The sequence below is a fragment of the Chaetura pelagica genome, unplaced genomic scaffold (assembly GCF_000747805.2).
Source record: "Chaetura pelagica isolate M959 unplaced genomic scaffold, ChaPel_1.0 scaffold39, whole genome shotgun sequence".
Lineage (NCBI taxonomy): Eukaryota > Metazoa > Chordata > Aves > Apodiformes > Apodidae > Chaetura > Chaetura pelagica.
Window position 1 is genome coordinate 2808354 of NW_009954614.1, and position 20229 is coordinate 2828582.

The following is a 20229-nucleotide window of genomic DNA, read 5'->3' on the forward strand; positions in this document are numbered from 1 at the left end:
GAAATCACAGTATGGATAATAAAAGAAAAGCTGTGAATCAAGTTACACTCCACTGCCTCTGCAAAGGATACTTTTCATTGATCTCTGCCTTCTCACACAAGCTCCCCTGGAAAAACTGAATCAGCCTTACCAGCTCCCTAAACCTGACCTAGTGATTATCATTCTTTCCCTCTATCATTGCAACTTCTCTGGGCTTGAGAGTTTCCTAGAAATACTATTAGTTGTCTAACAACTGTGGAGCTGGATTTCCAGAGGCTCCAGTAAGGCAATGGCTACGAGCACTCAGGGCACTTATGCATTACTGCTTACAGATCTGGTAAGTAGCTTTTCCTAGACCTTCCTTGAATTGCAATTTAGAAGAATCTCTTGTGAAGATACTTTCTCCTCATGCAGATTCCTACCCTCTCCTCTCCCATACCTTTGTGAATATACTTCTTATGTTTAATCTGGCATGTATTTGTATTAGAAACCTAACATTCAAGGTAAGAAGGCATACTGGTGTGATAAGCAGCTCTAACAAAGGAGTAGGACAAAAAAATGACATCAACACATTAGGTATAGGGGAAGAAATAAGAAATCAAAGGATGCTCCCAGATATATTTAGGAAAACAGAGGGAAAAAAATAAATATCCACTATTAAATGGAAGAATGCATCTTGAAAAATGATAAAAAAAATAAATCGGCTAGCTACCAGACAAGAAAATAAATATTTTAAAAAGACAGAGACAATATTGTATAATTTTGGGAGGTTTGTTTCATCAGAGACATTCATGAATGTAATAAGTTAAAGAAGGGGTAAGATGCTGCTTAAATTATCTATACAATTGATTGTGCTACACTTCATAAAATAATTGTGTCAGTCTCTTCTGTTCTTAAAATAAACTTAACAACTCTGAAATGCAGTAAGTTGTTAAACACTAAACATCATCACATACTCTCTCACACTGCTCTCATTGTTTCAGAAATCTCAGAACCACCTGACATTTACCTTCTCTAGTTCTAACACTGGAATTGCAGAAATGCAATTAGGAAAACTCTGGTGCTCATAACAGAAAAGGTCAGCAATGTGCAAGCTAAACCTGATAACATGCCTAATGTTCTGCCAAACACAACACAGTGTCTTCCTGATAATGAATGATTTCACAGACTAACATGAAGTTGTTGCAAGATAATCAGATGAACAGGGGGTATGCCACTATGTGAAAGACACACAGGAGATGGTGAAATATTCTTTGATAGGGGTATATTGCAAAGTCACCACTGACAGAAAGATCTACCATTATAAAAGACCATGTTTTAAAAAATAATCACATAAATAAACTGGACAGAACACACAACACCAGAAGTTTCAACATTTGGTAAGTGCAGAAGCCATTACCTCATCAAAGGCAGTGCACTTTGTGCCTGTAGTCAACAACCAACACGACACCAGCTCCGAGATGTAAAAGATATTTTACCTTTTTCCTATCTTGTTGTAAACAATGTAAGTAGAGGTTAGAGGGTTTAGTTTTTCTGTTTGTCTTTAATACAGAAATACTCACGCAGCAGTACAGGCTCTGTGTTCCTCATGCAAAGACCTCCTCCTTACTTGTGCCACTATATAAACTAATAGTGAACTTTAAGAAAAATTAAAAGTAAGCTAAGGGGTTCTTTTGATAAATGACATTTCATCAACAGCACCAAAAATATCTCATTTACTGAAAGCTGAAAGTAGCACTTATCGGTTTTCTGCCAAATACCTAAAGGCAGGTTAAAACTTAAGTGAAAAATGTTTTTGAGACTTTACAAAGCCCAAATAAGCATATATTTGTTATACCTGAATTCATCACAAGCAAATAAAATACATACAGTTTGTATGTCTATTTATATACTATAATTTATCTTAGATTGTTTCATTTTATTTTGTCATGGTTATAAGAAGTTGCATTTTTTTTATAAACTAGAGTGGAAAAAAGTACCATCTTGAACTACAGTGGACTTTTCACCTTTATATTCACTTAAGTTAAAATTCAAATTACAGAACTCATAATCTTCCACGAATTATCACATACCTATCTGTGATAAAAAAACCCGTTATATTCTGAAACTAGCAGATCCATATTGCAAAGCTGTATGTCACAGCTTGACTCAGGATTGGCAATTAAACCACTGACAATAATTTATTGGTGCCCAATGTGGGGCTGTATCTTAAGCCCAGGCTATCAATTCTGACTAATGTTTAAAATTTCCACCTCTGCTGGGAGGATTCCCTCAGATAGCTATGGGCAATGCTTCTTCTGAAGATGTAGATGGAGTGAAAACTGAACAGAATTTTTCTGCAATGTTTTTGCTGGACTTTTTTGATCAATATGCAAACATATATGCACCCACGTTTGGCGCCAACAAATTACTGTTATTGTTTGACTCAGGATCAGTAACTGAACCAATGACAACAATGCTCTGAATCCCCTACCCCTCCCACACAGATAGGGAAAGGAGAGAGAGAAAAAGTAGAGAGACTTCTGTATTGAAAACTAAACTAGACAGCTTTAATTAAATACTAATGATAAAAGAAAACACATATGAATATATACAATTATGTTCAGGAATGTGCAAAACCCCTATTGCCTCCCCCCACCCCCCGCAACTCCCACAGCATCTCCTGAGCTGTGAGCAGTTCCCAAATGTCCTGGAGCGCTGCCAGAGAGAGCGGCAGAGCAGACAGGGGCTGATGGGAGAGTTATGAGGGTCAGGAATGCATGGGCCTAGGGATCAATGGTGATGGACAGATGGAGTCCTCCCTGGATACCAGCAATGAATGAAAGAAGAGAAATAGGGCTTGACTTCCATGATCACTGAATTTATACCAAGAATTATATTTATATATATGTATGGAATATCTCTGGCCAATTTTGCTGTCCATCTAGTCTGCTCCTCCCTATGGGTCAGTTGCAGATATGACTGATTTTTTCCTTCAGTGTCCAAAGTAGTAAATCCAACAAGTAGAGCAAAGTGTCCCCGATCTCTCAGCAGTATTTGTAAACACTGAGCGTTAACAGTCCACTAGCTGGAAAACTGTGTGCTGCTGAAAACAGTTCACTGAAGAAAAAGAAATCAGTAAAAAGAAAATTGGCTTCATCCTGGCTCAACCAGGACACTGTACTAAAGGAAAATCCTAACTTTGTATTCTAGTTTCTCCTACATCCGAGTTACATCAATCTATTTCATGATCAATGTAAAAGCCAGTTATTATTTTCTTGTGGCACGTATCATGGCCTAAATAATTAAGGAAAAGAAATAAACTTTAATTTTGTGTGAAATTTCCTTTTTTTTTATTTTATTAGAAGTATTATCACTAACTTACGATATGACATATTTTTGAGGATTAACTGTAAGGATATGTCAGATGATGATCAGATAACTTGTATACACTGAACTTTCTCAGTAGCAGTCTATAACTTGTGTGAAGAAAAGCATCTGATGTCCTGTCTTTGGTGGTCTTTAAAAAACTAAGCAAAAAACCTTAAGCACCTGTCTGTCTGGTGTTTCTAAATTCATATATATCCTTCATATACCCTTTTGTAACCAGGTTTATCTGAACAGTGTATGCCTGAGGCCAGTATATGGACATACTGCAAAACATTTTTACTGGTGCTTATTTTGCAAAAAAGTGTACAATGTAAGTGAGTATATTTTGTTTAAACTGTATGAAAAGAGGCATGCCAGTAAAAGTAAGTAAACCCACTACCCACATGCAGATTATAGCATCAATAAAAGCCCAATTATACTTACAGCTTTTTCTTGTTACTTTTTTGGTAATGATCATAAGCAACTGATTACATTTTCTTAAAATGCTAAATATGCATAACGTGCATCAAAAAACTAACAAGAACACACTCACCATGTACTATCAGGACATATTCTGTGCTATTTCGGCCAATAGGATTTTTTGCTTCACAACGGTATGTGCCATTGTCTGTTTTGTTTAGGAAACTGATGCTTAGGACCCTGCCATTGACAACCATTCTCTCAGGATCTGGTAGTTCTCCACCATCCTTTGTCCACAGTACAGGTTCTGGCCTAACAAATGAAAACAATGCATTTATTTAGATACATGAAGCATGTATAAGCAACATATACATTAGAAACAGTAGCATCAGAAACTTGCAAATATTAACTTGCCAGCAAAGACCATTCAGTTATCATTTTATTTACTGAATATAATGAACTATCACTATTACAACCTCACCATCCCAGATGGGAACTACTAAAGAAAAAAAGAACAAACAGGTAAAAGAAAAGAAACGAAAAAAGGAAACAGAATGGTACTGGAACAGGCCAAGATCTTTCCTAAATTAAAAAAATAGTTCTCGTAAGATTTCTGGTCCCACAGTTTGGCAAAATGCTTGGCAAGCTAATTGAAAATGGCTTTCCATTTGTGTGATGAGCAATATGGTCCTGTGTGGCTGACAGGCATCAGAAGCCATGCAAGCAGGCTGAGGTAAATGTAAGTTGTTTGTAAATGGATTCTGAAATTACTTAGGCCATTCATATTCACAATTGCACTTGCATGTGCTGAGTGTGTTTCCTGAACCAGGCATAGCAGTCTCAAAGTAGTAATCTTACACACAATCTACATTTGTTTCTGTTGCTCCATTGTGCCCATCCCTTTTCCACCCCTCTTGCATCCTTCCCTCAAATAACTGCTTGTTACACATGTTTACCACAAGCAATATAATATTTTACTTAAAATGCTGGATTTCCTTCTTCTGTGAAACCTTTCCTCTTGTGCCTGATGAACACACATTAAACAGGCCAAAGGCAAAGCACTGACAGTGATAACCCCCTAGGGAAGTTAGTGGCAGAAGAGAAAAGGGAACTGACCATCTTGCAGATTCACATACACCTTCTCACTGGCAAGTAATACTAACTATTCCCTAAAGACTCTCACAAAGCTCCTCAGTTCATGAGATTTACCTAACAGAGAGCAGGACATATATATTGCTGGTATGCAGTCTCTACTTACATGTAAGAAGACCTACTTCCAAATTTACACGAGGGAAATTCCCCAAAAGACAGGTGCGTGACTGGGAATGAAAAGTTCGTTTACTGAATCCTGACTATCTCAAAAAGAGAGAGAGCATCTCAGGTCCTTAGATATTAGTCACTGAAGCATGACATATATAGCCTGGGGACTCACTGCTACATCTCTTGTATCTGATAGCTGTCTTCAATATAACCCAAATATCAAACCCTTTCTTTTGGGTACACTACTTCAGTAATTTCAGTCAGAAGCAATTCTAGATTTGCACATTTATTTGGTAAGAGAATGAGGTTGTATGACTGAATAATTAAATAAAACATCAAATGCTGTTACCAGCAAATGCCAAGTTAGTCACTAGTCTTCCTCTAGAAATACATTATTTCATTAATATAAGCAGGTGTTTAAAGCCCATTGAATATAATAAGTGTTATGAATAAGAATTAAGCCTAAATAACTAAGGAGAGACACTTTGCCAAAACATGGGCCCATGCATAGAAAAATAGTCCTAATAACTGCAATGACATGTTTTTCTTTTAAGTTAGCCAAGACATGTAAACAAATTGAATTTTTCTAAAATGCACTTACTGCTATACAATTTACATTACTTTTTATGTAAAAAATACTACAACTTATGTTTCTCTTGAAATATAACGGAAATATACACATTTTAGCAAATTTAGATGACCACTTTCAACAGCACAAATTGTTGTTGTACTTGTTATCTAGACTAACTATTCTCTGAAGTTACAATTTTTTTAGAAAATCATATACTCAGGGAGTAAAACAAGGTTCACATAATTTTAAACCAAAGATTAAGAACTGTCAGTGTAATGGGCTTTGTTTGTACCTTACCATAAATGTCTTGATACCCTTCCTAAGTGCACTTTCACATACTGGTATCTAAATACACATGACACACAATATACAGACTTCCTTTCTGCTTAAGTCAAGCAAGAAATCTAGTTGTCCATGCTGTTGCAGAAACCTTGCTCCATAGAGTTCACAACATTAAGATGCAATTTGCTTTGATATGCTAAGTTGGATTTGTTCAATTTTCTATCAAATTCCTCACTGTTCCCCATTTACCAGCTTACTGTGAATCTGTAATCCCAGGAGCAGAAACTCAGAAACACTTCTGCAACAATGTGCACCATTACCTTCATAAATGGCATGTTAAAGCAACTTCTGTGGTAATTTATGGAACTTACATTTTAAATTGAAATTGGATGGCATATCCACGGGGAAAACCCATAGGATAACAAATAAGAATCAAATGAAGCCTAGATAGAAATTATTCAGGGAGCTCTGTCAGACCGTAATATACTAGCTCTGGTCTTACACAGAGCGGTTAGCTATGGTTGCAAAATGACAGAGGCAGAAAAAACATGGCTTAGAGAGAGGCAGATCTACATATTCTGGGTATGAGGGAAGCTGCTAATTATCAGTTAATATTAAGCCATTCTGTGCTGGCCTAGTGGCAGATGCAGAGCGATTGCTGGGCAGCCGGCCCACGGTCAATGCATCCTGGTGGCCAGACACAGATCTCACACCATCTCACTGTTTTCAGGGAATACGGTGCATGCAGCAGCAATTCTTTCACAGCCACAGAATTAAATTTTGCCTGCAATGCTGGGAAGTTTTGAGACACTCTGGTCCAAACAATTCATTAGTTAGGCAAAAGTGAGTTAAGAACATGAGACATGGTCATGCACCCAGGCCTGCACATTGCTGTGGTCAGTGACAAGCAGAACAGTGTTTAAGGAAAGCATGCAAGTGTGGCCATTTTCTGTGGTCCACTCCCCCTGCACTGTGCCAGCAATGAAAATAATTTTATTGGGGGAAGTTTGGCATCCCATCTCCTGTTCTCTTTCAGATTTAATATTTAGATCTGATGCCTATGAATGTCTCTAATCTCTTTTTGAATCTGTGTATACTATCTCAACTCAGACTCCTGTGGCAATGAATTCTGGAAGTTTCCTACCCACTGTGCAAAAGCGTATTTACTTTTATCTGTTTTACACTGATCTCCTAGCAGTGGTAATGAATATTGCAGTATATGCTAAGTAATGCTTCTGCATATTATAAACCTATTATAAGTTAAGATAGCTTTGCAGTGAGTAGGCCTCTCACTTCTCCTCTCTGTTTGTTTGAATTTGATACCTTATGTGATTATTGGTAGTTAGGAAAAAAAAAAAATCACAAGAAAAGAAGGTAAAGGAATTGTAAATTTAGAATACATTTGCTATTCCCTGATAAGTACTTCAATACCTTCATTGTCCAAAGCACAAATGCAGCTGAAACACTGATGAGGAAGCTTTCCTTCTGTGACACAAAGCATAGAAAACTGAATTCCCCATAGTTTGTCCTATTAAAACATGTTAATGTGTGAAGATCCAGGCAGAGGTTCTTTTGAAAGGGTTCTGGCTCAACTGGCGGAAACTTAGGTTTCACACTCTAAAACACCCAGCAAATATTTACACTCCTAATATTGAACATTTTTCTTCATTGCAGAATTGCAGCTTTTCTTCACATATTAAAGAGTTGCCGTTATGCTATCTACTGCTGCATAGACTAGAACAAAGAGGGTATCACTGTGCCTTGTATCTGTGCTTATTTCAAGTGGAATCACACTTACCAGGTTAATCCCCATTTTTCTCAGACAAACGTGAAATCATCTTTCTTGAAGCACAATAGCTATAAATTTGGAATGAGCACTATGGACACTAATGCAATTGCACATTACTACCTCCACACACTTCATGATACAAACAAGCTCACTGACCACCTCTGTCCTAACAGGAGCATGCAGCCTGCTCATAACAATGCAGTCACCCAAAGAACAAGTCTGTCCTCCCTTTCTTCCCATCTTGGATGAGTGGTTTTGATCCCTTACATGTTGATATTGTTAAGCAGAAATGACCTGTGCTACCACTGAGACCATTCAGTGGGTTGAAGGAGGTAGAAGAGCTGAAACAACAAGATGTTTTCTTCCCCAAAACGTAGCTCTCCTTTTGGTTTACCTATCCTAATTTTCTCTGAGTGTGACACCTTTCAAAGCATAAACCAAACACATTATGCATGCTGTACTGAAGAAATTATTTCAAACATCGAGCTCAACAGTAACAGCCCATGCTATTTCTTTGAGTAGCATGTATTGCCTTTACTGGTTTGGCTTTGCATGCAGCTACTCACTGTGGCACTATCAGGACTGTGTTAAACTGAAAGAAGACAGGGATCCTAACCACAGGCATACTAAAAGTCCTTAATCATGACCCATGCCTTCTGAGTCAGAGAATCTCAAAAAGAAATCTGAACTCTCTACTGTCTCTGAAGAACTGCTAAACAGGCCTAACTTTTTGTATAGCTGATATTTAAAGGTCAAGAGGCTTTTAGTGACAGATTTGCAAAATGGAACTCTTTTTGGGTATAAATAAAAATAAATATCTTCATGTTAGCCTCAAAATTTGACATGAAGAGCAACAGAGTTTGGTATTCTTTCCTAGACAAACTGAAATGTGACTCCAATGAGGATACAAAGAAAAGGTGGGCTCAAGTTCTGAGATGATTCATATCTTATACTATAGAATGTTTTTCTTGCAAGTAAGTTAACAAAGATTTGGTAAGTAAAAAGAAATTATCTTCTAATCCTGAGGCTAAGAAACCTTTTATTTCAAAATAAGTTGGCAAGAAAGCTAAGAGCAACCTAGAATGTGTTGGAAAAAAAGTTTTAAAAACCACAGTCAGATTTTACTAGAAAAGAACACTGAGGAACAGACTTACCTTTTCAACAAGTGTTTATGTAACATGAAAGTCAACATTTAATATGTAAATCCACATTAAAATTTATTGTAATCTAGGCTTTTTAAATTTACACAGTAATATTTTAAAATAAGTTCCTTAATTTTCCAACCCTTTCTCCACTCTTAACCAAAAGACTGTGATGTTCAGTGCTTTCCTATAATACTCCTTTGTAGCGGTATCTTTATATCTAATCACTACATTTATCTTAACTTAGCCCTCATTTAAAAATGATATGTAGATAAATTTTATTGCCTTTTCCTTCTGAACAAAGTGAATTTAAGCAATGCAATCCATTCTCACTTGAAAGTTCTTGGCTCTATTATTTTTTCTTGCTCTTTTCATATTTTTCTGTAGAGAAAGGTCACATGCAAAGTGTTTGTGATTGATATCTCGGTAAAGAACATTTAGAAAACTTACTGGCCCATACTACTATCACAGGATAACCTTTTAATTTCCATGAGATCCACTCACAAAACCCCCAGAACAACAACAATAACAAAATAGTGTTAGTTTTTTACAAAATCAGTCTCACTGAGGATATTATCATCCATCTGGGTACCTAAGTATCCTGTCAAAATTTTTTAGCCAATGTGGAATATAATAAGAAAGATGGAAAAAGGATTTTTGGAACACTAGCAAGACAAGTAAATACAGTATTTTTAGTATGGAACTCTTGAACAAAGCCTATTAATTCTCAAACAGGGACACACTTGTACTCTCTGAAGTCCATAAAAATGTTCGGATGACTAATGGAAAAGGTATCACCACATTTATCACAGCATTTTTTTTGTTGAAACCCTAGTGCAATGTTACAAATCATCTAAGGGAATAATTGCTTCATTAATTTGAAACTTGTAGAGTTTGTCTGTATTGTCAATCTGGATTTTTAGCTTTGTCAGTTACTCATCCAGTTGAAAGTGTAAATCCTGAGGGAACTTCTTGTTTATATAAAGTCTCAGTCTGATGCATCATATTGGGATAAGCTGGTTTGGGAGCATATAAGCTATCCAAAAAATCAATATCCACAGTCACTAGCCTTTCAGAAAAAGTCTGGATAGATGGTTGTTTTTCTATGTGATTTTCTAATTCTGCAAAGCTCAAGTAACCTTCATTGAGTGTTTTTCTCCCCAGAAGAATTAGTCAAGAACATCCTAAGTATCTTTTATGAAGTTCTCTTTTTTTTAAGACGGTATCTTTAAACATCTGAATTTACTATTATGCTTGTCTACACTTTCCTCTTTTAAGCATGAGCCAAAGAATATTTATGATTTCCTATACCAATGTTTCTAAAATGGTTAAGAATTAAATTGTCAACATGTTAAAAACAAGGTGGCAAAAAAAATATAGATTTCTACTTTTAATATCATAAACATTTGTCAGGAATTCACATCTATAAAGACAAGGGAAATAAAAAGAAATGCTGACAACAGCTGCAGTGTATTATGCCTTTGAAAGTATTGCTTAAGTGATGAACAGGTGACAGGAATCTCAAACAGTTTTAAGTTTCACCATTACTTTAAAAAAAAACCACAACAAACCAAAACAAAACACAAGAAAAAAAACAACAAAACAACAAAACACACCAAAAAAAAAAAATAAAAGAAAAGGAAAAAAAAAGACAGCAGAAAAGAGAAGAAACAAACACAACCCCAGCTCTCCATGCCTTATCTTCTGTTCTGGATACAGATAAAGCCTTTCTTTTGTCCATTACAAATGCAGTTGGGTGACAGTCCTCCCTGCTCTTAGCTTGCTTTGGATAAATTAGGCAGCTCTCTCACCTTCAGATTGGCTCACTGGGTTACAGATGCTAACCATGTTGATATGATTGACTAAATTTGTAGCCAGAAGTCCTTACCCCTCAGTAGCATGTGACAGTAACAGATTAAAGTGACTCAAGAAGAGTCTTTTCAAAGCAAAGATATTTATTCTTTTATACAAAGATACAAAGAACAGATTGCTAAGAGCTAAAAGTGAATTTATTGATATTCGTATTTCCCCCTACCTTCACCATAATCTTTTCTTGCAGCCATTTTTAAGGTTCTTTGCAGGTCTGTTAAAACCTGCTTTTGCCTGGAAGAACCTGACTGTTCACTTTCTGCCATAATTCTCTTTCCTTCTTTATGTCCCTTTCATCAGGCTAATAACCCACTCCCTTTATCCTTCAGTATCCTGAGCTGGATGGCTTTTTCTTAGTTGATTATTACAATGATAACTTCTTTGCAACAATTTATCTGTAGTTTTTCCCTTTGCCTTTTGTGCATTTCTTGTGGATATTCCCCTTTCAAATTTTTCCTTCATATTAGTTATTCTTAGGAAGGCAAAGCAGTATCAAACAAATATATCCTGAAGAGTGCATAATAAATAAATAAATATGTATATATGAAGTTTCTTATCTAATTCCAGGGTAGTGGGACACTAGAACAGGTTGCCCAGAGAAGTTGTAGAAGCTCTATCCCTGGAAGCATTCAAGGCCAGGTTCGATGGGGCTCTGAGCAACCTGATCTAGTGGAAGGTGTGCCTGCCCATGCAGGGGAGTTGGAACTTGATGGTCTTTAAGGGCCCTTTCAACTCTAACCAATCATTCTATGATTCTATTATTCACAATTGCCTCCAGAAGTATAAAAAAGCCTGTTGTGAATATTGTTTTGGAGTTTGGCTTTCTCATAGTCATGAGACAGATCAAAAAGAGATACCTTATCAGTGAATTGCATCAGAAATATCCTTTGTATTCTACTATTGTAAGCAGCTAAAGATGGACAAATAGGTTATATAAAAAAAACACCTCGAACTTTATGAGGGAGATGACATAGGGGTGTAGTCCAGAATTTGATCTAAATAAACTCGAAATTCATTGCCAAATGAAGGCAGATGTGGTGGGGGAGTCCCCCAAGCTCTTTCATGGAGTACCATCCTGAAGCAAGTTTAATGAGAGAGGAAAAAGAAGACACCAAATTGGTGTGCTCACTGCTGCGGGTGGTACACTGCCTTCCCATGTTCCAAACTCAAAGTGAAAAAAAAGTTTGGAGAACTGTAATTCATTATCAATAGTTACTGTGTATGTGTTGGAAAAGCTTTGTTTTGTCAGAGTTAGTTTGGTTGTGCCAGCACTGCCAGCCCTTCAGCTTTGAAGGAAATACAAAATCAGAGAACTCACAAACGTGCAGTATGGCTTATGGGTCAATGTCAGAAAAAGCTTTGTCGTAATATTGTGCAATACATCAAAACTGAAGGCAAGTCAGCAGAGTTTTTCATAGGAACCCATCATCATTGTAGTATGTGCTAACACAGTTACTTATTTAAGTGATTTTTTAATGCCCCCTAATAACAGAGCATGCAAATGGCCAACTCAGAATACATGCAGCGAGACATGAAATCAAACTGTGCACAGTTGATTACTAATGCCATTTATCTCCTCAAGTACCTGTAACTATTCAGTCAGGAAAACACTTACCTAAAAAAGCATCTTCTTAAAACTGTTCTTGTTCTTAAGATTTCTAAGCAAATACTATAATCATTCAGATTACTTGTTTTATTTGTAGTTTCAGCAGTGCTGCCCCTAATGCTGTTCATTCCTTTAAAAGCTTTTATCTGAACATCTTATCTTCTCTCCTCTTCTCCATCAGAAGGAATTTCCTTTTTTTCTTAGAGTTATTCAACTCACCTTGCAGTGAAATAACCATTGCATGCCATAAAAAACAACATGCTAACCTCTTAAAAATGTCATCTGTCTTTAAAGAATGCAAATGAGATGTTTTGCCTCACATTTTTTAGTAAGTTCTCAAGGAGACCTCTGTTAAAAGTTCATTTTTGTGGTCACAATCAACTAGAAAAAATGAAAGTCATTCATGCAAGACTGTGTTCCTAATCTGGAAAAGAAATTAAGTCTATTCTATATTTCTCAACTTTATTAATAATTTCTCCTCTGTCTGGCTTTCCTCATATCCTAGTAGGAGCTACTCAGATTGAGGTTAGGCTTGACTGTCAAATGAGCAAAAAAGGAAGTTCTGGCTGCAGAGTTCCTCATTCCCATACAGCCCCCTATTACTTAGGCCATCACCATTAACAGAAGTACCAGCAAATCCTGACCTACCTTTCCATGGGGACAGACAGCTAAATCTTGTTCTAATAGTGGAAGGATTGCAGACACACTCAGAAAGTCAGCTTTTCTAATTTATATTAAAAACTCCAAAGCCATATATCAATTTACTTGCTAAACTGTGCCCTATAAAGTAAAAAACTTTTTTTTCTTTTTCTGATTAACGTGAGGCCACCTATTATCTTAAATTTACATAAGAACTAGAAACCTTTTTGCAAAGTTCATAGCCTCTACAAATCACATAGATCTCCTGTAGAGTGAACAAATTCAGATTTTGTGTCTTAAAGAGCTTGATTACTCTTAAATGGAAATTAACTATAAATTCCTGAACTACTGACAAAAGGCCTTAACTGTGTGCCATCGTGTAAAGATAGCTCAGGACTGACAGGCAACTGCTATCACTTAAGGTTTACAGTTCATCCTGACTCTTTAAATTATTCAGTCTGTGTTTTTAAGTAATCTGTTTTCTTTCTTCTATCTTTCAGCAATTCTAATTTCTGCAAAAAATTTTCCTTTGAATATGACATATTAAGAAACTTCTTCAAAAATTATTGAACCATGTAATATGCTTTATCTCCTGAGTCTAGAACTTCTATACCACAACCGCTCAGATTATATGTTAAAATATGAAAATGCATTAAAATCCTATCCATCCCAGTCTGGATGTGGAACCCTTTCTGATTTTAATGACCAATGATATTTCGTCCATTGATCAGTTAATTACTCGGTCCATATCTGAATCAAGAATTAACCCAGCACTACCATAATGACTTGTGAGTACTGAAATGAGTAAACACTGAGTGTAACTATATAAAAATTGTTCAAAAATAAATATTGTTGTTATTTTTATTGGTATCCAACCACTTTGCTAATTTCTCTAATGGAACAACTTCTTAATCAGATTAAGTGGTAGATCTTGCGGCTAATTTTCCTAAAGAAATTCAGATCTCATTATCTTCACTAACATATTTATTCTTCCTTTTTTTCTCCTTGATATTTAAAACTGACCACAGTTTTTCTTACACTTACTAGACTCTGTCTAGTGGCTGTGTGGCTGTACTTGTGGGTTAAGCTCATACATTCAAAATAGCATTCTGTGTGAACAGTCAGACAAGTATCGTATAAATGGTTTCACTTTACGTTAGAGGTGTGTATGATATATATATATCCCATATGTACACAACTTTTTAGGAAGAGGCTGCCAGTTACCATTCTACAGCAGCATTTATTCACACAAGGATAGGACACGGCCAGTGAGCTTTTTAGACCAAAATTAAAAAGAAGAAACAAACAAACAAACAAAGAAACAAAAAACGGGGTGGGGGGAACAGGTATGGCAGATCTGTGTTTCTCTTGCACTGGAGCTGTGTGCTTCATCTCCCATATACAAGATGTTCACAGTAAAAAAGGACGAAAAGAATCTTGTGCTTATACCCTCCACCTTCTTTACACAAATTAAGACTAACACTACTGCATGCTTTCTAAGGAGCTGTTGATTTGCTCCACCCTTTTTCTTGGGTATTTGCCTCTGCCACTTCCTCAGTGAGAAAGTGGGAGCCCTGCAGACGTGTTAATTTTAATGGGCTTTCATAGCAAAGAACAGTAGGTGCTTCAGCTACCTGGTTTATAAACTGACCATCCTATAATGTCACTTTCTGGTTCTCCATTCTGCCTAAATCTCTCCCACATTTGTCATACACTCCCTCTACTTTCAAATTTTTGGTGTCTCCATACTTCCTCCAATTTCAGCTTTCTCTGAATCCGACCAGCTTCTCAAAAAACAGATTGGGAATTTCTACTTCTTCATATTTTCTCATGTGTTCAGAAGTTTCTGCACCAGCAGGCAATTACACCCATGAAAGGCAAAATTCACTGAATGCCTTCCATCAGTTATGACTGCAGAAACACTAAATGGAGGACAAAGAAAGAGGCTGCCATATTTCCCAATTTTCGAGACCAGACCATCACTTAGGAATAAATAAGAAACTGAAGAATACAGGCACACTGATGCATATGTGCCATGTAGAAAAAAGGTAAAACTCTTTTAAATACACCATTAGAAGGTCAGGGAATAGGCACTGACTTAATTTTTAATTTATTCTGACACATACCTGCATAGGTTAAAGTATTTTTAGTAGGCAAAATAAAAATGCTTAGAATTTTAGAAAACTTTGGTAGTGAGCTATTAAACACATTTTTTACATGTATTTTAAAGTCTAAGGCTCAAAACATCTTAAGTCTAGATACAACACTATAACCTCTACAGCTTATGAACAGATTTCATAAACAGTGCACTTTAAAACCTTCTGTCTGTAGAAAACATTGGCATGTATGGCTATTCTGTTCATTTTGTGTTGCCAGTTTATAAATAATTTCTACTTCTTTTAAATTTTCATCAGGAAAAACAAGTCCTCCACAGAAGTGCAACATCTCTTTCAAAAAGATTCCTGAGGCTAAAAAGGCAGTAGGAGAGGTGTAAGCCAGTACAGCAGCAGGAAAGAAAAAAACCGAAAACATTACAAATTCTTATATCATAAATCCTGCCTTACTTTCTGGGCAATGGAGGCCTTGCAGAAATGACTGCCATCAGCTAACTGACACTAGCTCAAGGACAAAGTACTAGGTAATACTTCACAGGGAATATCTGCAGGTCATCCTGAACCTGATCACAGATTAGATAAGGTGTTCTCCAATATCTGTGAAGTAGCAAAGATGCTGCTTTTGCATCAATGAGCTGTTAAGGTGGATATGCAACGTATTATCTGCCATGCAGTCATTTAACAGCTCTTACAGGCAATAGATAAGATATGTCTAATGACACATCAATAATTAAGGGCAAGTGACAGCCTTGATTTTAGGACATTTGCCCAAAAAGTGAAGAGGAAGAGACCTTCTCCATAAGGGTCACATTTGTTACTGCTGCAGACAGAAGGGGAAGGCAGACTTGGTGAAGCTGCCACCTCATCCAGAGAATGGAAAACCAGCAGAGCCTGAGCTTCAGACTGATGGCCAGGTAATATCAGACAGAGAAAGAACTGAGGTCCACTCAGGAATACAGCGACATTATTCCTGTCAAAGGAATGGGTAAAAGCTGAAGCAGTGAAGCAGTGATGCCCTGAAAGCTCTTTTTAAATTCCAGAGCTGTAAGTACTCTGGATCAGTACTAAACCAGGTTGGTAATATTTGCCCTTCCCTGTTCTGCCTGGGATCAGTGCCATATATTGATGTGCAAATTAGAAAGACAAATCCCTTTCCTTTCAGCCTCATAAGCTAAGACCTACACTCACAGATAAGAGTAGGGAGGAAGGAAAAAGGAAAGAAGAAACTATATACAGATAAGTGAATATAAAGAGTAATTGTCACACCTTGCTTAAACATTTTATTGCTGTACCTATGGGCTTCTTCTTCTCTGTCAGAATACATCTGAGATGATGATAAATGGCATGTAAGAATTTCATTCACATGAAAAATGGTTGATTAAACAAAGAAATCTTAATGGCCTGGTTTCACTATAATTCTAGTTCTATATTTTTCCAATTATGCAGTCTGTGTTCAAACAGCGAAATCTTTGGGCTTCTTATTCTGCTGTTTGCACCTTGTTGATTCCTTCTTAACCTTTAAGAGCTACTGAGAAATTAGTAGTTATTCTTTTTCATCAGCTGTAAGTAAAGCATGACTACAAGAACAAAGGATGATAGAAACTGCAGTGGATTAAATGGACAATATCTGAAAAAAATGAATTCCAAAGACATGCAAATGTCAGCAGTATTAAAATAATATGGTGCTCAAGTGGATGCATCAGAATGGCTGCTGAAAATTACTGGGATTAGCCAGGAGCTATGCTCCTAATGTTAATGAAGTACTGCTGGGGGTAGGAAAGAAGCAGCAAAGCATAATAACAGGATGTGCACACCTTAGTTACTATGCATTGCATACAACAGAGGAAAAGAACATCTTCCCAACCAGCATGTCTTCAAATCTGTTTATAACATTATAACTGTTTCTTCATGCAAGTTTACAAGCATACTGCATCCCCAGCCAGGGCAATGAGAGCTGGGGAAAATACTGATTTATCAGAATTAACAGAAAACTAGCAGAAGGAGATTCACCACCCCTTATTTAAAATGTTTTACATTTTCATATTACAGCATTTAAAAAATGTACATATTCCGAAACGAGTTTGGCTTACACAGGCTACGCTGAAGTGCCACACAGCTGAAATGGTGAAACGGGCATGAAAGAGGAAAGAGGTGGTAACTACTGTTGCACCACATTTTTAGTTCCCTTTTCCCTTCTTCCTTAATATCAGGTCTGTTAGTGATATCCCCACTGCACAAAGGGCATATCAAGGTATTAATGAGCAAAGCTTATTAAGAGCTTTTTTTTCCTTAGACAAGTCATGATTTTAGACTGCTTAGATCCTTCAGGCTGGGACACTGATGGATGTGCCTAACTTGCACTGTTTTCATTAAGAGCTGTGTCCCAACATTCATAAGTAACTCTGTCTCTGTTACTATAGTAAGCTGAGAAATCCCGTCTAAGAAACACCAGCTGCATTTTTTGAGCTAAGGTCAAATGCTTGCTGGCACAAGAATCAAACAGGAAAATTAAGAGTGGCTGATTCACTTCCCCTTCTTCTGTTGAGTCAACAGTTGAAAATCTCATTTGTAGTTACTTGCTCGTCCAAATACTACTTGTTTAAAATAATTTTGCAGTTGATGTAAGGCATAGTCAAGGAGAAGCCTCACTGAACTAAAATTCCTTCCTGTACTTGAGGTGCAGTGACAACACCCAGACAGCTGATAAAAATACTGGTGCTGCAACTTGAATGATGAGCAAGGACTACACAAAGTCTTCAGTACCAATCCTCATTAACCAAAGCAGGCACCTCTTGACTTTCAATGCATGTAGGAACACCATGAAGTCTGGTAGTTGTAGCAGAATATCCACTTTTCACCACATAACTTTAATAACTAAACATAACAATAACATTTCTAAGATCTTTAGTTGAATTGTGGGATCTTCTCAACAAATAACCAAATGTTTTTTGGTATTTAACAGTTGTAGGAGCATCAAATGAATAGAGATATACCATAATTTTTTGTACTTCAGTTATATTTCTTTACCAGCATCAAAAAAAGGTTATGTTGTATGTCCATTAGTTCATAATAAATAATAAAATGTTGAAGCATACTCCATTAGTTCATAATAAATAATAAAATGTTGCATCCTTTCAAGATAATATAATGAAATCTTAATAATAGTACAATGGAAACTTATGATTATTCCTATTTCAGAGCTAAGTTTTACATTGTGGTCTTTGTCAATTTCTTTTACATCTAAGAATAACTTGTGAAACAGTAATATAATAAAGGGGGAAAAGAGACAAACATTATTTACTTCCAGGAGTTTGCTTCTCTTCTCCCAAATGTATCATTATCTCCAGACAGAGGGGAGTGCTTTAGTTATGGTAATAATTTTAGCACTGTAAAGGAGATATTCTTAAGCTTTCAATGGGATTCAGCTCCATTAACATCTAGTCCTAGCATGTCAGAACAGTCCATGTTCAATGCTTAACAGCACAAAAACAGCTGTACTGGATCAGACAAAAATTCAGCTACCCCAGTGCCTTATCACTACCACCAGGGATAAGCAGGTGTCTAGGGAACAGGCCAAGCACAGATGTTGCCTCCCCCAGCACACCCCTGACCTATAACTACCTCAGGCATCTCTGACACCAAGCACAGTTTAAAAATGCTCTGTAAACCTTAAACATTTTCCAATCCATGAACTTATGCAGTTTCCCCTTGAATTCCCATGAATTTTTACCCTTTGCCACATCGATTGATAACAAATTCCCAGTTTACTAGTCATTGTATGAAAACAATGACCTCTGCTTTTCAACAAAACTGGTTCTTACTAGCTTCATTTAAAATTTCAGTTTGAAGAGAAACTCAACTAACAATCCTAACAATTGTCTCTTTGCCATTTACACTTTTGGAAATAACTGTAATACTTCCCCTCTGTGTCAAATCAGCCACCACAGGTGTATTTGCTGTGCCCTTCAAGGAACCCCAATATGTTTATAAGATGGCATTTTCCCTCTGCAAAAGGATTCCCCTCAGAAAGTCTTGGGTTTTTTTAAACTCAGATGTCTGTTAATCCAAGCGCTTTTTATAATTTTTATTATTTGTGAAGCGCAAATGTCAGTTCTACAGACTTGCGTATTCTGGGATATCTCCTGAAGCCCTGTTGTACCAAGTTAGCAAGGTGGTTTTAAGCATGAAGTTTCCTGTCACTTTTCATAATTCATCAGTCTCATCCTTGTATTCCCTTTGAACGCTGAGGTGAAACCATCTGGTCCTGCTGGCTTGTTACTGCTCCTGTTACCCGTTTGTTCCACAATCTCCTCCACAATCCATTTAAGAAACCACTCCTGGTGGACACCTCAGAAAAAAAGGGAATAATTCTGTAATATATCCAGTTTCTTCCACAGTAAGTATGGATGTAGCAAATTCATCTGGCTCTCCCTTATACCTTGATCCTCAGTTGATCCCCAAAATGTACTGGCACAATTCCTGATATATTTCAAGGAAGATTAACTATTACTCTCAGTTCCCTTTGATAGTTGCTCCTCAACCTTTTTTTTTTTTTCTTTTTTTTTTTTTTTTTTTTTCCAGAAAAAAAACTTAGCTTTTTAAATTATGGCTTCACCATTTTTATTACTTTCCTTTCTCTTCTGCTTAGTCTCACCAATTTCTCCTTCTCAAGCGTTTTTGTAGGTGATATGTATCAACATACTATGGTGTTTAACTCTTATTTTTTTATTTTTCCTCAGGCTACCTGGAAAGATTTAATTCTTTTAGCTGCCCCCCTTAGCTTCTTTTGACAAGATTCTTCATTCTTATGCAGTTCCTCTTTTTGATGTTGATTACCATATAATTGTCTAAACTTTGGGTTTTGCCTGTAGGTGCAAAATACATGTAAATACAGAACAAGCTGAATGTAGATGATGCTGAGAGCTCCCTCAGACTGCCACTCCCTGGGACAAACAGCTCCATTTGGAACATCCTAGAAATTGTATGCATGAGGTAAGAAGATAGGCTAGGGCTATTTGAGAGCAGTATAATGTAAAACAAAACAAAACGTAACAAAACAACAAAATCACAATTAAATAGCAATAATAAGTAGAAACACTGATTTGTCTCCCACTGGTATACCTCCTAGCATCATCCCCAAGAAGCCCCACTCCCCTGACCCTGTCAACCTGCCCAGCTCTGGGGTGAGCACCGCTGCACATGAAGCCACT

General features: G+C 36.7%; 1 protein-coding gene across 1 annotated transcript in view; it reads right to left on the bottom strand.

The window, feature by feature from the left end:
- Nucleotides 1-20229, bottom strand: part of CADM2 (cell adhesion molecule 2) — a gene marked incomplete at its 5' end in the record, with an annotated part of 191978 nt that overhangs the window by 69035 nt on the left and 102714 nt on the right. Inside the window, one exon of the mRNA XM_010005524.1 lies at nucleotides 3881-4059. Within this exon, the coding sequence (XP_010003826.1) occupies nucleotides 3881-4059 (179 nt within the window). The remainder of the gene's footprint in view (nucleotides 1-3880; nucleotides 4060-20229) is intronic.